Source organism: Tetrao urogallus (genome assembly GCF_951394365.1).
Source record: "Tetrao urogallus genome assembly, chromosome: 2".
In the NCBI taxonomy this organism is placed as follows: Eukaryota; Metazoa; Chordata; class Aves; order Galliformes; family Phasianidae; genus Tetrao; species Tetrao urogallus.
The window spans coordinates 58,392,841-58,412,428 of NC_136814.1; the positions used below are offsets into that span (position 1 = coordinate 58,392,841).

Consider the following 19,588-nt stretch of genomic DNA (forward strand, 5'->3'; position numbering starts at 1 on the left):
GATAAAAAAATCATTTTGCTCTTTTTAGAATCCATCTAATGGCACATGAATCCCCCTCCCTAAGAGCAGTATTCCAGTATCCCACCTTTGATATGATACATCAAGGACCTTCTTAGCCATAGGCAACTAATTTTTAGCAGGGGCTCAGTGATGACTCCCATCTTGTCATGCCTTTTATGAATTCTCAGAAGGCAAAACCCTTGTTGTAAAAATCAAGTGCACATCAACTTCAAATTGTCCAGTATGAAAAAAAAAAAAATTCTACAAAATGAGTAAACAACTACTCCAGAGTCCAGAATTTTCAGGAAGAAATTGATACTACTGCAGGAACAAACACATTGCTATGGCACATATTTATGTAAATGGGTACAAAGGGGTTTCTTTGTATTGTAGAGATTACAAAACATTGATTTTATGGGACATGGTTCAAAACTCTTGCAAAGTGTGAAACTCTACTAATGGCTTCCTTCCCTATTCTACTTCCCTGTACATCTTAAAATTGTAATACAACTTACACGCTTTCTCTTATTTTAATAGAGGCTCTCTTTCTCTTTCTCTGTGCTGCCTGGGACACCTCATCTGGCCATTAATGAAATTGATGCACCTTGAAAAGACATTAAATGAAGATTTTGTTGCTATTGTTAGAGATACTAAAGGCGCCTTCTGTGTTCCTTTGTTACATGAATCCATGTGGCATCAGAGCGTTTACACTAGGGTGGGTAACTCAGTGAGTTTAAGTTAACTGAATACAAATTAAGTAGTTTATTGTGTAATACCAGGGTTGCTCCAAAAGTAATGCCTCCTATGTTACTATGTTGGTCCATTACATCAGAAGCAGATGCTGGTGCTATGGCAGTAAAAGCTGAAACTTCCCACCAATATTCCATTACATTTTGTTGCTGTGTGACAGATGGCAGCAGAAGGGCAATCTGACAGAATGGTGTCTGTCCTGGAAATGTGTATGAAGCAAAGGTGTGGAATTGAATTCCTCTGTGCAGAAAAAATGGCACCCGCTGACATTTACTTATGCTTGCTGAATGTTTCTGGAGACCAAATGGTGGATGTGAACACAGTGAGGCAGTGGTTGATGTGTTTCAGCAGTGGCAACACTGACATTAAAGACAAGCCATGTTTTGGATGGTCATGCACAGCTGTCAGACTATGAAATGAAGAATGTCTTTATCCACAGATGGTTGGTTTACAACAGGAAACTGCATACAGAGCTGAAGATCAGCAACTTTGTGTTGGAAATGATGGTGGCAATGCTGGAATATCATAAAGTTTGCACAAGGTGGATCCCTTTAATTCTCACACAGGAACGGAAAGAACAACATAAGCAAGTTTGTCAGGATCTATTGAATCAATATGAGGCTGATCCAGTTTCTTGAATCGCGTCACTACCATTTATGAGATGTGGTATCACCACCATAAGCTGGAGTCAAAATGACAGTACATGAAGTGACAACACGTGAATTTCCCATTAAAGAAAAAGCTCAAGATGCAGCCCTAAGTGGGTAAAGTGATGAGCACTGTCTTTTAGGATAGGAAAGTGGTGATCCTTCCAGATTTCCTAGAAACTGGACAAACCATCAACTCCGACCACGGCATCGCAACACTGACTAAGTTGAAGACTTGAACTTTGAGTCAGAGCAGAGAAGAAGAGAACCTTCCTCTTGCAACAATATAATGCCAGGCCCCAAGCCAGTTTGCTGTGGAGCAAATTGTCAGTCTTGGTTGGACTGCCTTATCATACCCACAGTATAGTCCAGATTTGGCTCCTTCTGAATTCCATCTGCTTGGACCAATGAAAGATGGACTGTGTGGGTAGCATTTTCCTAGCAATGACACCATCACAGCACCTGTGAAACATTGGGTCACCTCCACTGGTGCAGATTTTTACAAGTGCAGCGTGCAGGATTTTGTTCATGCTGCAAAAATGCATAGCTAATGGTGGTGATAATGCTGAAAATTAACTTTTTGTAGCTGTCATGGTTTTATGAGAGAATTTAATAATATTGATAATATTAAGAGAATTTTTTCTATCAAGTAGTGTTATTGTGCTCTTTGTATTGGTTGCAGTTATCATAGAAATTAATAGGAAGCATTACTTTCACTGTGACCTATCTGTTAACCTTGTTAGAATAAAGTTACATTTTTTTCAGCTGAAGTAAAATCTTGACAAATGCCTTGGGGTTTTTAGCTAACAGGTGGTTTTGCATATTTAATGGATGCCTGATAGGACTCCTGCATACCACAGTCATCTGAAGACATGCACTCAAAACTCTAGCTTCTTCTCCCAGTAAAACTCAATTTACTAGACAGAGAAAGGAAAGGAAAAAAAAAAAAGAGTTATACTGGATCACACCAGCTTTAATGGCATACTAGCAAGCAGATGGAAACAAAAAGCCATCTTCATTTGTCTTATCTTGTTCTGTGTAACTATTCCAGAAATATGCACTTGCCTCTCTGAGATAGCAGCAACTGAAATGACTAACATCCTGTCTCCGATTTCAACTTCTTGAGCAAAGTCACTGAGGGATCTGTGACGAGCATACCCCGTCATGATGTGGTCTTTGCCCTTACTCCCTCGGCCACAGACATATAGTCAACAATAATGGCAAAGACTGACTGAACTAACTTTGTCTTCTAACTTGTTTGATTGCAGATGACAGATTGCAGCACTGTTGGCTCTTGCTAGGTCTGCTGCTAGACTTAGTCAATGCACTGGAAGCTAGTCTCCAAAGCAATCCCCAAGTGGCAGTGTAAAGTTGTACAATGCAAATAGCATTTTCAATATTTCTTAACAGTAAGTCCAAATGTATTTACTTTCCCTTTCCTGTCCAAAAGAGTTTTTGTTGTTAACTCCCCCTCATCTCATTGACTGGCCTAGCTAGCCATAAGAACAGAGCTTGCTTTAGTTTTTGGTACAAGCATTCTCTTGTTTGCAGGGGAACAAAAAATTTCTCTTGGAGTAATAAGGGACAGTGGCAGTAAGGAAGATAAGTTGCCTGGAGATTAAGTTGGAAAGCCTTATTTCCCTATCCCAGTAGGAACATAAGGAAACTCTGAGCCTAATGCATCCCTTCAACCTATTTTAACCTAATGTTTCATGTGTGAATTTCCTCAGTTTTATTAAGGATTACCTTTTATTTCATTTTAAATAAACTCATCTCTCTTTGAAGGTGTACAAAAATGAATTGGACAGACATTTGTGGGTAATATTACAGAGGATTGTACAGTGGTGTCTTTCAAAACATTAAAAAAATCCTCTCAGCTATACACATGCAAATCCCAAAGGCGTAAGCAGTATTGGAACATAGTTGTTGGAATGTAGATTACATCTGACTGCATAAAGTTCAAAGGAATTGTCTACTGAGTGTGAAACAGACTAGAATATACTCTGTGACTTGCTCAAAAGAGAAGAATAATGGTTTTATGCACATTGCAGGAAAAATAAAGATTTTAAAGGAATTCTTGTGGTGTGCAGTATTTTTCAAATTCGGCTTGGCTCAGATCCTGTTAAATAAGGATTGACAGTAAAATAGGTGAGGAGTTTCACTTAAAGTACGTATGAAATACAGACAATTCTCAAAGAGAAAAAATCCAATCTGAGAATGCTGTCAAATTACCAAAAACAAATACATGGCATCATTATCACCTTAAAGAAAACCAATAGTTTTTAGACTCAAAATTGAAGTTCAGAACTATATTTTCAGCTCTGACGTATTGTATTGTAACTATTGCAGAAAAAAATACTCTTTTCTTCCAGTTTCAGTGAAGTAACAGGTTTGTGCTTCAAGCTGTGCCACCGTGCAGGAGCAAAAGCAATAATATTCATGGACATATTGAATATATAGTCTAAACAGGAAGAAGTCTGTACATAGCTTGTCTTGGCTGCTCCCCTGAGGCAGACACACTGCTCTACCTTGCATCCCCAACACAGGAAAGAAATGAAGTTTTTGGAGAGGGTCCAGAAGAGGGCCACAGGAATGATCGAGGGCTGGAGCACCTCTCCTATGAAGACAGGATGAAGAAACTGGGCTTGTTCAGCCTGGAGAAGAGAAGGCTGCGGGGAGACCTCATTGCAGCCTTCCAATATTTAGAGAGAGTTTAGAAACATGAGGGAAATCAAATTTTTACAGGGGCAGATAATGATAAGACAAGGGGGAATGGTTTTAAACTAAAGGAGGGGACATTGTGATTAGATGTCAGGGTAAAGTTTTTTACTGAGAGAGTGGTGAGGTGCTGAAGCAGGCTGCCCAGAGAGGTTGTGGATGTTTTGTCCCTGGAGGTGTTAAGTGGAGTTTCCCTTGCTTGCCAGAGAGTTACGGTCTTTCTGCTACACTGGGACTCTGCAAGTAGAAAGCAAGATCATGCCACATTTTTCAACCAGAGCTAGTACAAAGAAGTCAGGGTGTGAGAGAGGTCACAGCGCTGCAATAGTAGGAGTTACAGGCTTACCTGAATAGGAGCTTGACATAGGAACCAGTTCAGAGGAATCTTATGGTTGAACCATGAAATTTGACTGCCTGATATTCAACAAAAACCTTTCACCATGCCATGTTTTATAATGGACCTTTTTGCTGCATGTGCAACATCTCATTTAGGCAGTTCTTTCAGCAGTACTTACAGAGAGTGCATCTTCCCATCCTACCCACGCTGTGTACTCTGCATCACACAAAGTGCATTTTTTTCAGAAGCATTAGGACTTTATTTACACCAGGGAAGTGCACAGTTCCCTCCAGCTCAATGAATGTCATGTCATTGGGAGTTTTGGGGAAGCCAGCAATTGAGGCTTGAGAATTCAGATGCGAATATTTAAACAAGTACAATACAAAACTCAAATTATGATGATGATAACGTGGTACCTTTTCCTTCCTTCTGACATCTCTTTCTTTGTACCATACATTTTCTGCTCTCGCTTGTAGCTGGGCAAGGATTGCCCCTTGCTGACGGATGTTGTATGATCTCTCTGACCCTTACTTCATTTCCTCTTTTGAAACCACATGTTTTTCCTTTCTTTGTGCAAGGGCTCCATGGACTCCACTCACTAGCTTCACAGTGCACTGCAACAAACATAGGACAAGCTGAGCCTGGCCAGTATATTTTTGTATACATTATGCATATGGTACATTCATCTTATTCTGCATCAGCTAAATGCTAGCAAACACAAATGAAATGAATCAGGATTTAAATCAGTGAATTGAGTAAATTTGTACTACTGAAGGTATACTGTATACAATAATGTCAAATAATTATGTCAGATGCTATTTTGAACCTGCTATTTTGTAATTCTGTCCCTGATACATGGCAGCAAAAACACAATTGGTCTCAATGAAATCAGTTACTGGGATCTTTTCTTAGGTTGCCTTGGTGTTGTGGAGGTAGAGCTCCTTTCGGTTTTAGTGGAATTAAACAGGAGAGAGCAGAAGGAAATCACTGTGTCAAGCTGCTGCAGCTGGTCTTTGAGGTATTGAATTTGGAAATCGATAGAGTTATAATGAAATAACTGTTATGGAAACATTACATTAGGAACCAAGCATCTTTGATTATCTCTTGCTTGGCATTCAACTTAAATAGTGATAGATCTGGAACACATGTAAGGTGTAAGTTAGCAAAGCAGAGGAAATTTAGTACTAATGAGGGATTGTAGCCTTTTAGAAAAGTGTAAGTTGCAGTTTCTAAACTACAGTGATATTGGGAACTCAAAGGTATGCCACTGGACACTTGCCCAAAAAGTATAGACAAAAATGTGGGCAACCTGGAGCTTCAAAACGTGGTCTTAATAGCTATGCTACTTCCGTGCCACCTCCTCAGTACCCTACTCTTAATAAAAGGTAGTAATTATTTGCTTTCTCATGTGTTACTTAAGAATCTAAGCCTCCACTAAAGAAGAAAAAACTTCTCTCTATAGAAGAAAAAACCTCTCTATAGGGAGGATTTCCTAAGTCAACATTTTTGCAGATTCAGAATTTACTTTAAAATTTTTCAAAACTTAAAAATGTAACTGATCTCAGGCAATCTCTGAGCCTCCCTCCAGTAAACTGTCATGTGGGTAATCTTGTTTCTAACATTACACTTGAGCTCTCCTGTTAAAATAATTGGCCTTCACGTGCACAGAAAGGTTCTGTTTTTCCTCCATAACTTTAAATGGCTTTTCTGAGTAAAGACTGACTCATTGTTCAAGCAGCTAAGGCTATAGCACTTGGAAACAGCCACCAAGAAACAAAAATTATCCCTTGAATTGCTTCCAAAGATGAAAGTCTTTGCTAGAAAATAAAACTGTAAATATCGTCACTACCACCTGAACTAATAGCTACTTGAGAAAGAAAACACTGAACCAGCGCACATTATTTTTACTCCTGATTGCTTGCCCTGACAAATGGGCTATGCCAGGGAGAGTTATGTGCATGATGCTGTGGAGGAGGAGATTTCCAGTATGGCCAGGCTGTGCCTAAGCGCTCACTGGTTGCAGGTGGCTGGAGAAGTTACTGCTCCCACTGTGGCTCGCAGCCCGCAGCCACCACAGTTCACAGCCAGTGCACCAAAATAAGCTGAGTCCTGCTGCAGCCTCAGTGTGTTCATGGCGGGGGACATGGATAGCAGCAGCCCGCAGGCAAACACATCACTCTTCCTGCTTTCGGCTGCAGGGGTGGCAGAGGGATGAAGCAGACAGCTAGGTGTGTTGACCTCCAAAATCGCCCTGGCCTGAAGAATTGGAGCTTGTGAGTCAGAGGCTTGAAGAGATATAAAAGCAGCTCTCGTTTCTGCAGCCATGAGTCACCAGAGCAGTGCCGCCAATCTCACTCCTTCACAGAGAGCGCTATGCTGTTCGCCATCTGATTTTAATCCTCACTTTCTAGAGTCAGGTGATTATGCACGAATACCATTTTAATTTCTAGCCCTCCTCTCTGGGAATATAAGCTTCAAAATGCTGGTGCACACATGCTGTAAAGGCACAGATAGCACAAAGGACTAAAACCAGGGCAGTTAGTAATTTAAACTTTAAGATAATGTAAGACTTGCATTGACATTTTTATACCTTTGACGGTAGTGATACAGCCAACACTGTAACAGTTCAAGCTAAAGGTGGATGCCATTCTACCTCAGCGCAGGCCAAGTCAGCAGGATGAAATGGGCTTTTTTTCCTGAGGCAGAACTGCCCTTAGCATCGGAGCTGTATTTTGGGGCACTACCAAGCTTGATTTTTATGAAGTGATGTGAGTTTGTTGTACCTTGTGATGCAGAATATTTCCTGGGTGGATTTGAGCTGTCCTTTCCCTGAGCTCTAACTGATCTTGCAGCTCGTGCCCTTCACAGATCCCCCATCCCCATGAGCAAACCAGGTAGGGCTGGGCCTTTATGTGGGGCTGGACTTACCAATACTAGTGCACTCCATTGTGTGGTTGTTGGCTTCCAGCCCATCAGGGCACTTTTCAAGGCACTTTCCACTGTATAAGTAAAACCCACTTTTACACTTTGTGCAGAAGTTTCTGGTGAAGCAGGTATCACAATCAGCTTTACATTCTGAAATGCAAAGAGGACACAACACTGACGCTCTTTGTTATGAAACACCACAGACTCAAATACAATAGAATTCAAGGTAAAATCACTTTAAAAGGCTCTAGCAATGTTAAAGTCTTCAAAGGAAGCAAATTATTTTTAGGACTCCCTTATGACCTGTACATACATTGAGGACCACAACAAGTGTGAGTCAGAAATTAATAAGGATGGTCTGATGCTGGATGGTCACATGCTTTGTGTATTCTTGCAGACTTATGCAAACTGAAGACAAAGCACAGTCCATCAGAATAACAACACACTAGTTGTAGTGCATATAGCTACAGGTCCTGGGCCCAGTTCCACGCTATCTATCTCCATCCATCCAGGAGAAATAAAATATTTAGAGTTTGCTTAAAATCAGCATAAACAATATATTTCCCAGTTCTCAGGTCTTTTAAAATAACTAAGTAAAAGTTTGTGTATGATACAGCTCATGTTTGATATGCAAGGCCACACACTGCTGAAAACTGAGCAAGTTCTTCGCAGTGTCATGTTACTCTGCAAGATTTTACTCTAGGGTTTCTTCATTAAATAGATTTTAGTACCAGGCAAAATCTGAAGAGTGTCTTGGCTGTCACACTTATGTTTTTATATCACCTGTGGGGTTAAAAGCTGAACTCAACAACAAAGATCACAGGAGGGAAGGAAAGAAAAGGAATGATAAGGATATTGCAAAACCAGTACATTCATGGTTCAAAATACATAATGGGGTCAAAATGTTGTCCAAATGGTAAATAAGATAATTCTTTAGAATAGAGTAGTTCTCTGCTTCCCAGCCTGCAGGCAACACGAATTAGGTAACCTCCTCAAACCAGGTTGAGACCTTGCATTTTGGTACACACATTTACAGGACTACATTGCATGCAAGATGAGCTATAAGCAGACCAGAACAAAACACATCTCCACAGAGAGCTACCAGCCATCATTTCCTCTGTCTCAAGGGGAAGGCCAATGAGCTAAACTGCCCCAAGCTCCAAGGTTCAGTGGCCCTCAACTTTCCCTAAGCCCCACTGCCACTCCAACTTGCTGAGCAGCCTCTGGAAAGCAGTGCCTGTGGCCTGCTAATGCTCTAGTTCTGTGTGAAAGTGTAGAGGAGGCCATCTCTCAGCACTCAGGCAGGTCATTCATGCTGAGCTGGAAGCCCTGAGCTTTAGGCAGTTTTGTGGGTTTTCACCTTAACTCCCTGCTCAGGTTAATATCTATTGCATTACTATAAAAGAACTGAACAGAAAAAGACTCAGCCTGTCCATCTGCTTCTCTGTTGTCTTTTCTCCTAAGGAGACAGAGCATTCAAACAAACCTGTGTGCTTCCCCTTATCCAGCACTTACTTGCACACTTGTTAATGTCAGGATACCGTGTCCCATAGTATCCACTTGGACATGAGGAAAGACATACTCCGATCTGTTTCATGCCGATCCTCTCCAGAACAAAAAAGAGTCTGGGCTTACATGACAGGCATCCGTTGTAGTCCGAACATGTAGCACACCCTCCTTGGCAACCCTGGCTCACGTTAGGATGCACTGAGGAGACAAGCATTAAAAAAATAGGGAAGGGAGGGAAGAGAATAATAAGTTAGACAATTTCTTTCAAAATAACCATGGTACAATGATTCCTCTGTGCTCAGAAGGGTGGACCATCCTGCTCTATGACAGCTCTTACAGACTGCTTCATTTTTAGCTGTCTTTTATGACTTAACATTTCATTCCAGTGATTATTTCATCTCTATAAAACTGAGAATCTCAGCTGATGTGCCCATTTCTTGCAGAAATGACTAAGAGCAAATTATATTTGAAATAGATACTATGGAACAGTAGCATCCTAGAGAACATTTATTTTTCAAGTTTTCAGTGGCTTTTCTGCTGTTTCTTCAATTAACCTTGTATACAGACAGCTCAGCAAATGAATTCATTTGTATTCATGTTCATTTGTATTTACTTTTATTAGCTGGATGACTGAAAAACAATTTACTTTATCATTTCCTCCACTGACTAAGTGACATTTTATTGAGTTCTGCTGTGCAGGAATATGCCCTTGTTAGATTTCATGCTAATTCGTGTTAATAAAAAGACACAGGAGGGCCATCCTTCTCGCCCTCCTTCTTTCCCTGGAATGTTCTCTCCAGCATCTCTAACAATCACAACCTGACGATCAGACATAACTATGGCATTTACCCTGCTCCAATCCCAGCATGAAGCATAGGTAGGATTACATTTTTATTTCAATTGGATTGTTCTAAATCTTCAGACGTCAAAAGGAAAACTTATACCCTCACTGCTCAAGTCTGTTCTGTTCTTATTTGAGGGCTTAGAAGTAGCAGAGAAGGGAGAAATATTGCAGACTGTCTTTTCAGTAGCAGATGTTCATCAGTGAATTATTTCTCAGTGGTAGAGAATAATGTTTTGAATATTTCAGTACTGTACAAATTCTTACTTCATTATTTCATTCTTAAATAAGAGTTTGATAATTAAACATCATATAGCTTCAAGTCTGAGAGGTTTTTTTTTTTTTACCTCCTTTTGTAAGAAAAACCCAGACACTTTTCTGAGTGTAAGCTTTCATCTTTCAACTTGAGACATCTGGTTATACGTATATTTTGTGTGCAAGAGAAATCCAGACCTCATTTACATTTATAAATCTTACGTGTAAATACTGTTGTCTTTTTGTTCTGCCTTGTCCTCAGGCCTGTAAAACTTCTGTAAATGTATATGTGCCATACTTTCATCACCTATTTCAGTGTTTTGAATTTATTTGTATCAGTAGACACTGATAAATAATTCATACAAACGATGAGCTTGCTTTTGTTGGCTCCCTTCTGTGGATCCCTTGGAGGCAGACCAGAAGCCCATATGAATCTATGGCTTACAGGCTGAAAACTGCCACTCTAACTGCTAGCCTAGGTGAGTTTGCCTGGTGTCAGGGGAAGTTTGGAAATACCTCTATGCTTTGTTCAGTTTTGGCAAAAAGACATAGTCCAGGAATGGGAAAAGCACTTCTCTATGCTCTGAGATTTCATTGACCAGTCCTACAATCTGAGAAATCAGAGTTCAGATTTACGTTTTTCATTGATAGAATACAGAATGGGGGATATTTCCCTCAGTAGAGCTGAACAGGTAGGAAAAGAACAAACTTTGGCCCTGCTGGGGCAAACAATTTCAATAAGAATATAAGAACCTAATTCTCTATCTCTGAGTTAGTTACTTTGTAGAGTAACCTCAAGAGAAGTGTTTTTACCACCAGAACACACTAACTATGCTCACTAAGTATAGAACGTTTTTTTCCAAGAAGACTTTAAAAGTATGTAGTATATTGATTTTGAAATTAAGACCTAAAAAAAATGACTTTTTAAAGTTAACTACATGAAAATGTCTTTCTCTCTCTCACTCTTATGTTGTGATTCTTGCAGAAGGCTACTCTCAAAGCAGACATGGTAATGTGATATAAGAAGCTGACATTATTTAAAAACTATCCATGATTTTCCTTCACTAAGCCTGACAGTGGGAAGAAAAAGCAGCAGAAGTATAAAATGTTTGCCATCAAATCTTCTATATAAAATATGGATTATCACTTTTGACAGGAAAGATATAATGTGTGAGTACCTGTGACTGATCATTATGCATCAATTTGCTTGATAGAGAAGACACTACATGCAACTGCTCAAAGGTCAAGATTTGTGTGTGAGCCCTTGAGACAGACAGTACCTTATTGCCAAAAGAGAATAGTTTTCTATAGCTAAGATCCATTACATGAACAATTTCCATCTCCAATTTACTTCCAGCAGCATTAAATATGAAATAAAATGTACTCTATCATTTTCATGCTTTCTCCCTTCTTCTGTTCCTCACAGATATATCTCATACAAATGGAACAGCAAAAATGAAAGCACACAGTTCTAAATGGAGAATCATATAATCACAGAATCTTCTGAGTTGGAAGGGACTTTTAAAGACCATCTAGTCCAACTCCCCTGCAATGAATAGGGACACCTACAGCTAGATCAGGGTGCTCAAAGCCCTGTCCAGCCTGACCCCAAATGTCTCCAGAGACATCCACCACATCTCTGGGCAACCTGTTCCAGTGCTTTACTAACCTTACTGTAAAAAATTTCTTCCTTATATCCAATTTAAATCTCCCCTCTTTTAGTTTGAAGCCATTTCCCCTCGCCCTATCACAAGAGACCCTGCTAAAGATTCTGTACTCTTCTTTCTTATAGCCCTCCTTTAGATATTGGAAGGCAGTTATCAGGTCTCTCCTAAGTCTTCTCTTCTCCAGGCTGAATAGCCACAGCTTTCCCAGCTTGTCCTCAAAGGGGAGCTCTTCCATCCTTTGCACCATTGAATCATATTGTTAGTGTTACAGAACATGGAATAGGTTAAAACATGTAAGTCAAGCTCCATTTAAAGGCTGATTTCATGCCATGTTATAACTCAATGTGTGAAACAAAGAAAACTTCTGTTCTTCGAAATGCAAAGAGCAAAATTCTCATGCCAGAATTGACATTTTAAATTAAGGTGTTTTTTTGTTTTGTTTTGTTTTGTTTTGTTTTATTTTTATCTTAAAAGCTATTTAAAAGATCTTTTTTTAATTGTCTCCTGTTGTGCCTGACATTTTTTTTGAGCCCAGTATCTGTGTAATGAAACTGTTTCATTATGCTTTGTTGGAATGCAATGCAGGCTCCTGGACTGGCTCAGGCAAGAAGAAAAAGCAGGGGCAGTGAAACGCCCAAAAACTGGTTCTGTATGAAAACCCAGCACTGGGTCTTGCCATTGAACTTTGGAAAAATAAATGGTGAAGGGAAAACATTCACTTCTAGAAAATGAGGGAGAGCATGACATTTGGACAAAAGGCATCTCCAAGCTCTACTGAGAACCTTGTTCTCTTCACCCCTTAGTCTCCTCCACTTCATTATTCATTAGTCTCCTGTGTATGTTTGGTGGCCCTGCTAGGCAGGGGGGTTGGAATTACATGATCCTTGAGGTCCCTTCCAACCCGGGTGATTCTGTGATTCTGTGATTCTGTGATTTCAGACTCCAAGCCAAGCATGTGCCTGAGCTCTGCAACACAGATCAGCGATGGCCAGGGCTGCTCCCTGCACTCCCCAAAAGTCCAAGTCAAATGCATTTCAGATGGAAATGAAGAAAATCAAAACACATTTTTGTCACAGGGAGAGAACTTATTGTTGCGCAGTACAGAACTCTCCTGGAGCAGCAAGCGGTAGGTGCATGCAAATCTCAGGCACTACAGCTGTCACACATTGTAACCATGAGGAAGCAACTAGAAGTGGTGAAATCTGACCATGTTACACCTGGTACAAGCATTGTTTCAAATTTCTATACTTACCATAGAATCACAGAATGGCTTAGGTGAAAGGGAACCAGCCCCAAGATGGACCCCTGGGGGATATCACTTGTGACCAGCCTCCACCTGGACATAGAGCCATTGGCAACAACCCTCTGGCTACACCCATCTGATCTATTCTTTATCCACCTAATAGTCCAACATTCAAATTCTTATCTCTTCAATTTAGAATAAGGATATGATGTGGGGCCATGTGAAAGGCCTTGCACAAGTCCAGGTAGATGACATCAGTTGCCATTCCTTTGTCCACCAATGCCACAGCTCCATCACAGAAGGCCACCAGATTAGTCAGGAATGTTTTGCCCTCTGTGAAGCCATGCTGGCTGTCTTGGATCACCTCCTCATCTTTCACATGCTTTAACATCTTTTCCAGGAGGATCCACTCCAGGACCTTCCCTGGCGCAGATGTAATGCTCACCAGCCTGTAGTTCCCTGGGTCTTTCTTTCTTCCTTTATTGAATATAAGAGGGATATTTTCTTTTTCCCAGTCACCAGAAACTTCACCTAACAGCCGCAATGTTTCAAATATAATGGAGAGCAGCTTGGCAACTACATCAGCCAGCTCCTTCAGAACCCCAGAATGCATGTAATCTAGCCCCGTAGACTTGTGCACATTCAGCCTCATGAGGTGGTCTTGAGCTTGCTCCACTCTTACACCAGGAGGAATTTTGCTCCCCCAAACCCTACTTAGAATTTCAGGAACACAAGAGGTGTGAGAAGCCTGCATGAAATGAAGACAGAGTCAACGAACTCATTGCGTACCTCAGCCTTTTCCATGTCTGAGGAGGCCAGCTCTCTCTTTTCATTTATCAGAGAGGGTACACTAACCTTTGCCTGTCTCTTCTGCCCAATGCAGCTAAAGACACTCTTCATGTTATCACATCTCTCATGATATTCAATTCCATCTGCACTCTGGCTTTTCCTGCAGATCTAGACAACATCCCTATATTCTTCTACAGCCAGTCATCCATCCATGCTTCCACTGCTTACACTTTTCCTTTTCTTCACTTTTTTTTTTTAATTTTTTTTTTAATGCATATCCACCCTAAGAAATGCTGTGAAGTCTATACATGAAAAATTGCTTGGAGAGCACAGCCACTCCTGTCCAACTTTTAGATGTGGCAGCCAGGCAGAGAGACATCTACTGCCTTGGCAAAGCAGGAGGCACTATGGCTGCATGGGCTAGGCGCTGGCTGCAGAACAAGCTCAGGGTTCTAGCACTGCAAAAAGGTCCAAGGAACACTCTCTTACACTTGTAACCATTTGGCCTTTGGTGCAAACTGCTTCATTATAAAAACAAAATAAAATAAAACGCAATATAAAAACTCCTGCACAACCGTCAAAACTAATTTTCATAAGCTAGATTGACGATACTCTGTGAGTGGGCTGCTAGGAGCAATGTCGGTGCGCAGAGGTGGCCTTATGGCCTTACCAGCAGTCAAGCAATCAGGTTTCTTGTATTCAAACACTCCTTGAGCATCATGAAATCCTATGCTCTCAAAGATAGAAAATACAGCACACCAATGGTCACAGTACATGGTGGAAGCACAGAGACTCACATGGAAGTTCTTACCCACCTCTTATATGAGCACCAGCCAGAACTGCTGACGCTCAACAAATACAGAAGTTTGTAAGTAGTCTTGTGCCTGGTTTTAAGTCCAGAATCTAGAATCTTTCCTTCTATTAAGTCTAACTACTAGAGATGAGAGAAGATTTCTAAAGCAATCTTGAACTATTCTCTTCCCCTGCCTGGGCCTTTTTGTTTGTTTGTTTTTGTGTGTTTGTTTGTTTTTGTTCAAGCTCTTTATCCAGATTATTAGTTTTCAGCCTCATTAGGAAATGAAATCACTGGGGATTTTCCTTTCTCAAAATATTTTCCTAAGTTTTACTCTAGCTACTCTGGAAACAATGATTTGCAATTTCCAAGTCAAAAGCAGAAAGTTATGGACAAGAACCTGAATTTGAAACAGAAATTTAAATAGTGGGATGATGAGTGATTTTAACAGCATGCAGTGAAGAAATTCTAAAACTCTTGGCAATAAAATTTTGCACTCAGTTTTACTTTACATATATATTAAAATTGATAGGATTAATACAAGAAATAGGGGCAGGAGTATATTGTGACAGCCAGGGGACAAGCTTGGTGTAAAGGAATATTATTCTTCCACTTGGTGAAGCTAAGATGCACTGTTTCACCATTAATCTTCAACTACCAGAATTCAATTTAGAGGCTTATTCTTGAAATGAATGTTCTAGACATGTGAAATCCATCCCTGCTAAAGAGCTGTTGTTACTCCTGGTTTCCCAGGCTTGTGAGTACGCACAGGAAATATTTTCACAGCAGTTACCCTGGAATTAAGCCTCTCCTGGGTGGACCTCACTGCAAGACCTGAGCCCTGCCCCAGGTTCACCAACCAAACAGGATGCCCATATTTACCAGCTCTGGTGATGGGAGGATTTGGAATAAGATATCCCTTGAGTTCTTGTGTCATTTTATCACTCCATGAGTTTATTGGCATTTGTTTTTCTCTCTCTTGCTTAGTGTGAAGCAGCTGTCTGTGGCAGTGGCCTGAAAACACTATTTCGTGTAAAGCAGAATTACTCTTAATCACGTGGACTGTCCTTCAGGCAAAAGCAAACAGCATTTGGCAGTGAGCTCTTCTAATGAGAAAGTCATTAAGGAATTCAGTTTGCAAACCACAGCGCATTTCCTCATACACTTTCTTGGACAGCATTTATCTGTGTGGCAATGCATTAGAAATAGAACAGACAATTGTAGGATAAAAACACTGAACTAACATGTAGGTAATATACAGTGCAGAACATCAGAAAAGTCCAGGAGTGGTAGGACAGCACTGAGAGAGTGAGTACACATGGATTTGATTAGTTTGTATTATCACAACTAAAGAGATTGCCAGCCTGGCTGAGGTGAAACCTGAGCTCAATCTTACAGGCTAAGCTCCATCTGATGGTTTGGCCTTAAATCACCCACGAGGGGGCAAAGGACATGTTGCGATGGGGCAGCAGCTGGGCTTGGCAGGGTAGGTACCTTTCAACAGTAATTGCTATGTCTGACTGGCCATAAGTTTACCGAGATGCAACAGGACCAATGGTGATGCCTAAGGAGCATGGACTCTCCATTTTGCCATCTCTGGATAGTCTAAGGAAGCCTTGAAAGGAGAGACAGCCACAGAAAGAGCAAACAGGAAAACTAGTCTAAAAGTCAACTACTAAAGTCTTAACAGCTTCTCTTCTTTGTGATTTGTGTCAAAACCACCTTAAGATTACTTTCTAAGAAGACAGTATCTCTTCCAGAGATCTGTCTGACTTCAGTTTTATTTCAGAGTATTACTGTCTTCAACAAAGAAGATCCTCAAGTGTCCATCTGTGTTTTGAAAGAAAAGGATCTCATAAGGACTGAAAAAAAATCCTCAAACATCTGTCTGGCCTGATAGAATGTTGGCTTCCTCAAGATACACTTCCTATCTGAGGGAAAGGAAATCAACCTCTTTTGTTCATGAAGGGTCAACAGTTCTAAAGGGCCACAGATACATGAATATGGGACTATTTCCAAGCCTAAGATTGTATCTGTAACCATTTTGTTTTGGTATCTACAAGTAAGGAGTACCTCACTAAATATGGCTGCAATCTCACTGGGGGATGCATTGTCATTATTAAACACATGTCTGACAAAGTGACCTTGAAAATTAAGCACACTAGCAGCCAGAACACATTTCCATCAAATTTAGTTACAAAGAGCATCAACAGGCTGAAAAATCTCACCAGGAGTACAGAGTTTTGTGCAGTCTCCTAGCATCTTCAGCTCAAGAGAAATCAGCCACAGCAACCACAAATGGCTCCTTCTCATTCCAGAGAGTTTTGTAAATAAACTGAAAGATTCTTTTCATGGTGAGAGAGGGAAATTGACTTTTTTTCCCACGTACTATGGATCACCACCAAAGTTTACAAATCCGGTGAGATTAATTAGTATAGGAACCCAACAGGCTTCCTGAGGCACGTTGCTTTAAGTAATCTTGTGATTATGGAAAAAGTAGGACCAGGTCGTGTAATACCTTCTGACATCAAGTTCTAAATCCTATAAGCAATTACAGATTTAACTAGTAGAGTCAGCTGTAGTTGTTCCCAAATAACAAACTTTCAAGACTGTCTACTCTAAGAATCTACTCTAAGAATATGAAACTGAATTACATTACCACATCCTTACTGTCTAGATATAGCATCTACAAAAAGTATGTCCATGGAAACTGCAGCAGATACAAAGACCACACTAAGACTACTTGATAGAGTAGATTCTCAGTTACAGAACAATAATTTTCAACATAGACACCACCATTAGCTCCGTGTTTTCAACAACAATGAAAAAGAGGCTACATGTCAAGCTCATAACAATCTGCACCAGCAGAGGTGTCAACCACTGTCACTGTTGCCAGTAATGAAATGCACCACCCATTGCCTCACTGTGTTCACATTCACTGTTTGGTCTCCAGAAACATTCAGCAAGCGCTGGTGAATGCCAATGGTGCCATTTTTTCTGCATAGAAGAATTCAATTCCCCTCCTTTGCTCCATAGGCACTTCCACGTCAGATGACGTTTTGTCAGCCTGCCCTTCTGCTGCCACCTGTCACACAGCAACAAAATGTGACCAAAAATTGGTGGGAAGGTTCAGCCTTTACTGCCACACCATGAACGTTTACTTCTGGTGTCACAGACCAACATAATAACATAGGAGGCATTACTTTTGGGACATCCCTCATAATGAGACTCACCTAATAGCTGTATCAGCAATGTCTCATTATGCTTGCTAGGACTCAGATATATGCACAGAAGGCATCTGTGTTAAGGTGAAAAAAAAAACACAAGTGCTGGAAAGAGATTTTACTTGGTGTCTCAATACTTTAGAAGGGATTTTAACAGTCTAATCCTTCAAGATGACATCATGAAAATCACCATTGGATTTTACCTTGTTTGTAGGTGAACAAAACTCTAAAACCAAAGTTGCCAAATGTAATTGTGACTCTCATGACTCTCAGATCCCTTCCCTACAACAGGCACAGTTTTTAATCAGGTAAAAAATCATACCCTTATATTGTACATGCACATTCTCTGAAATATGCAGGCACATTTTGTACTCAATACCAGCCTTCTGCCTATCATTGGTGTGTTTCTAAAGAAGCTCGCTGGTGGTCATGTTGTCCTGGCAGCAGCAGAGCCTTTCCCCCCAGCTTATTTTGCTTGTTTTTCTACTTCAGCATCCTGGAGACTTTTATTGTTGCGTATTACACAGATACTTGTGTACTTCAAAGCTGTTTAAGGATCACTCAGCTCATACTGTCAGTGTTACACAACTACAGTAGCATTTGCAAGTTTCCCATTTCCCACAGGGTCTTTTGAGACCAGAGCTTTTCTCTCAAAATTTTGTTTCAGAAACCACAGAAAGAACAGCAGGATGTAACTGATTTTACTTTCCATGCTAGGGACTAGGGAGAACGATTTAGACAGCAAAAGCCTGTAATCCCATGTCAAAGTTATGATTTTTCTACTACCATGTTTATAGTGCAAAAAAATTAATAAGCCAAACAGAAAGCCAGCCCACTACCTTGGCATTGCTCAGATGTGTCTTCAGTCAATTACTTTATATCCTCTCAATCTTGTATATTTTCCTAAGTGGTATTGATCAAAATTTTGTACTGAATGAACTAATGTTTTTTTTCTGAATGACAATAAAATTTATACCATATGAAAACTAAGTGGAAGCCCCAAATTATGTTGTTTACAGTGGAACTATTCTGGATTGCTGCCCGCAACCACTGAATCAGAACCTGTCTCTTTAAATTCAAGCCTCACATCAAGAATTGGATCCAGAGTATAGATACTAAGAAATACCACACTGATGGAAGGTCTCTAAACATTGGTTTCCATGATCTGTAACAAGGATAATCACCAATCTCTAATTTTCCTGGAGAAAAAAAAAAGTTAAGTTGTCCAGGCCGACACAACTACTCATCTTGTGTCAGTAATGCAAGATACTGCCCAAAATTCAAGTTTAATTTAGTGGTAAAAATACTTGGTCTAGTGACTGCTTCTTTGCTATAGTACTGGGTGGTGATGCATATGCTATCAACACCCATGAAATGATCCAACTATCTTCAACTTTCTCTTGTATTACTGGGAACACCAACAGTTTAAAAAAATGCCAAAGGTTTCTGAATGCAAAGCATAGATGGTACAATATGAAAACAGACAAAAGGCTTCATTATTAGCCAGCTCAGACTGCCTGCAGTCCTGGCCAACCAACGTCAATGGCAAAACTCCTAAAGAAGAGTGAGGATCCCACTCATTAGTCAACAACTTTAGAGTAGCCCTGGTTTGGAGCACCATTATCTGATTTTTAAAGGCCAGTGTGATTAGATGGTCTGCTTTGAGTGGGATTAAGTTAGAGGTTGTGTGGAATTTATGTAGGTGTCTGATTCTTGACAAACAGACCCAGTTCAACAGCTCTGTGCACCTGGCCCTCTCTGTGAAGTAAATATGAATAGCACGTAGTTAGAGCTTATTTCATCACCCTGTATGCCTTCTGCCCTCTCTTTGAAGTTGGTGCCTTCCCCTCCCTACCGGCTTTGCTGCCTCACACACTGGCCCATGTGAAA

The 19,588-nt window shown here is 40.4% G+C and overlaps 1 protein-coding gene across 1 annotated transcript in view; it reads right to left on the bottom strand.

Annotated features, from left to right (window-relative positions):
* The window catches only part of RSPO3 (R-spondin 3), a gene marked incomplete at both ends in the record, with an annotated part of 58,244 nt that overhangs the window by 14,808 nt on the left and 23,848 nt on the right, over nucleotides 1-19,588 (bottom strand). Inside the window, 3 exons of the mRNA XM_079550466.1 lie at nucleotides 4,869-5,066; nucleotides 7,381-7,527; nucleotides 8,893-9,084. Coding sequence (XP_079406592.1) covers nucleotides 4,869-5,066; nucleotides 7,381-7,527; nucleotides 8,893-9,084 — 537 coding nt within the window. The remainder of the gene's footprint in view (nucleotides 1-4,868; nucleotides 5,067-7,380; nucleotides 7,528-8,892; nucleotides 9,085-19,588) is intronic.